The sequence below is a fragment of the Helobdella robusta genome (assembly GCF_000326865.2).
Source record: "Helobdella robusta unplaced genomic scaffold HELROscaffold_23, whole genome shotgun sequence".
Lineage (NCBI taxonomy): Eukaryota > Metazoa > Annelida > Clitellata > Rhynchobdellida > Glossiphoniidae > Helobdella > Helobdella robusta.
In genome coordinates, this window is record NW_008704216.1 from 2,249,827 (window position 1) to 2,252,361 (window position 2,535).

General features: G+C 38.5%; 1 protein-coding gene across 1 annotated transcript; it reads right to left on the reverse strand.

Annotated features, from left to right (window-relative positions):
- Positions 1–1,462: 1,462 nt before the first annotated feature.
- HELRODRAFT_172415 (hypothetical protein) lies at positions 1,463–2,194 on the reverse strand (the record flags this gene model as incomplete). Its single annotated transcript, XM_009019070.1, has 2 exons — positions 1,463–1,783; positions 2,012–2,194. 2 exons carry the CDS (start codon positions 2,192–2,194, stop codon positions 1,463–1,465), a joined length of 504 nt encoding a protein of 167 aa, XP_009017318.1.
- Between the last annotated feature and the right edge of the window lie 341 nt (positions 2,195–2,535).

The following is a 2,535-nucleotide window of genomic DNA, read 5'->3' on the forward strand; positions in this document are numbered from 1 at the left end:
TGCTAGTTTTTATTACTTCTTTGTTTTCGTTGTTGGTTAAGCGCCGGGTTGGAAGTGAGGTTGTCATTTTTTGTTGTATATTTATTTTTGGTTTATTGATGTCGATTAGGACTGCTTCTGCAATTTTAAGATGCGTGTAGTTGCTGTCAAAATCTCATTTGGACTCAACACACTCAATCACAATTAGCCGTGAAACCCTCGACAGCAAATCTCATTTGGACTCAACACACTCAATCACAATTAGCCGTGAAATCCTCGACAGCAACACCAAAGTAATATACCAGAACAGCAACTACACGACAAAGAAGAATATGATGCTATCGATGAAGAAAAGGAGACCAAAGAAGATGACCAGCCAATTAAGAAACCTGACATCTAATTAGCATCAAAGTTCAATTTTACAACACCAAAGTTAATTTTTACAACGTCAAAGTTAATCTTGACAAAGTTAATATTAATATACAACAAGGAGCACTGACGATGATTCATTCGGAATCGAAATATGGCCTTATTTGCAGCATGAATTCGAAAAATAAGTTTATTTTGAATTTTAATAAACTAAACGTTCACCAAAAACTTTAGTGAGAAAAATCGAAAAAACGAACTACAAACATATTAACGCCAAACATTCGGTAGAATTTATAGAATATATATATATATATTGTCGGAGATTTTAAATAATAAATAATAATGATATGAGGAGGAGGAGGATTTTTAAAAGGGTGACAAGGCCCCACGTTGGGCGCCAATTGTCGGAGATTTTAAAATAATAAATAATAATGATATGAGGAGGAGGAGGATTTTTAAAAGGGTGACAAGGCCCCACGTTGGGCGCCAATTGTCGGAAATTTTAAATAATAATAAATCAAAACGATAAGAGGAAGCAATCTCCTCCTCTATCTTTCTCAGGGAATTTTTGTATGGTCCGACAATAATTTTTGTGTATATTTTTATCGTGAGTTCGACCAGTCCTGTGTGGCACTGGGCTTTTTCGAATTATATGATTTTACTGAGTAACACACAAACGCGTAAAAAATATTCGATAACAATTTTATTAATCGACGGAAGTAAATAAAAGGAATTGAACTAATGAACTCTAAAAGAATGTAAATGTCAATGAACAAACTGGAATACAGGAATTAGAACTCTTCTTGTTGGGTCTTCAACTTGGAATATGTTTCTTGGCGTTTTAATCGTACGACTTCGACGTGTGTATCCGATGGTGATGTCGATACAACTCCAATAAATAAAAGAAAATAAATTACAAAAATCGGAGCCTATGGAAATTCCAAGCTGCGTGTGAAACTATACCAATGAGTATAGAATCCAGCAAAGAACCCTAGGTCCACAAATAGCACAAGAAACAAAACAACGAGGCGGATTCGTTTTCACAGAACCCAAGGCCTGTTTTCACTGGGCCTGTCTGTCAGTCGGTCGGCTTTCGCACAACCTTGGCCTGTTTTCACTGGGCCGTCAAGTCCGATCGGCTTTCGCACGACCAAGGGCCTGTTTTCACTGGGCCGTCAAGTCCGATCGGCTTTCGCACGACCAAGGGCCTGTTTTCACTGGGCCTGTCTGTCAGTCGGTCGGCTTTCGCACAACCCTGGCCTGTTTTCACTGGGCCGTCAAGTCTGATCGGCTTTCGCACGACCAAGGGCCTGTTTTCACTGGGCCTGTCTGTCAGTCGGTCGGCTTTCGCACAACCTTGGCCTGTTTTCACTGGGCCGTCAAGTCTGATCGGCTTTCGCACGACCAACACAAGACAACAAGAGTCAGAACAACACTGGTAACAAATTGTGTGTCTTCAGTACGCGTGCGAAACTATGCCAATGAGCATAGAGTCTCGTATTGAATCCACTTTTGAGAACTTAAGGCGTTTCTGAAACTATGCCAATGAGCATAGAATCACGCGTTAAGTCTCTTAGATACCAGAACAGGCACTGATTACTCGAAGCTGCCTAACTGGTGAACCCAAGGCTGACTCTTTGAGAACTTAAGACGTTTCTGAAACTATGCCAATGAGCATAGAATCACGCGTTAAGTCTCTTAGGGACCAGAAGAGGCACTGATTATTCGAAGCTGCCTCACTAGTCAACCCAGAGCGGACTCTCCCAAGTCTTTTCACACCCTTCCTTATCAAAACAAAATTAGATTTTGTTTCGGGTGTTTTAAAACATAAAAATCTACAAGGCATGTCCAATTAATCAGAAAAAGTATTAATTAAATTTTAAAATAATTTATAATAATTTATGACGTCATCTAAATTGCAAAACAAAAAAAATACGTTGTCACCTATCGAGTAAATTAACTTGCACCATGCCCCCTATCGAGTGAATAAATTTCGCGTTGAAAATTTTGCAGTATTTTTAGTCAGCATTATTTCATAATTCTGACACTATATATAGATATATATCTGAAAACCTTTCTTGGGAATCTCATCTACAATCTATCTCCTCTAAAATTAACAAACTCATAGGTCTTTTCTACAAAATCAAGCACAAATTAACCAAATCCGCCTTATAAAAACTCTACTAT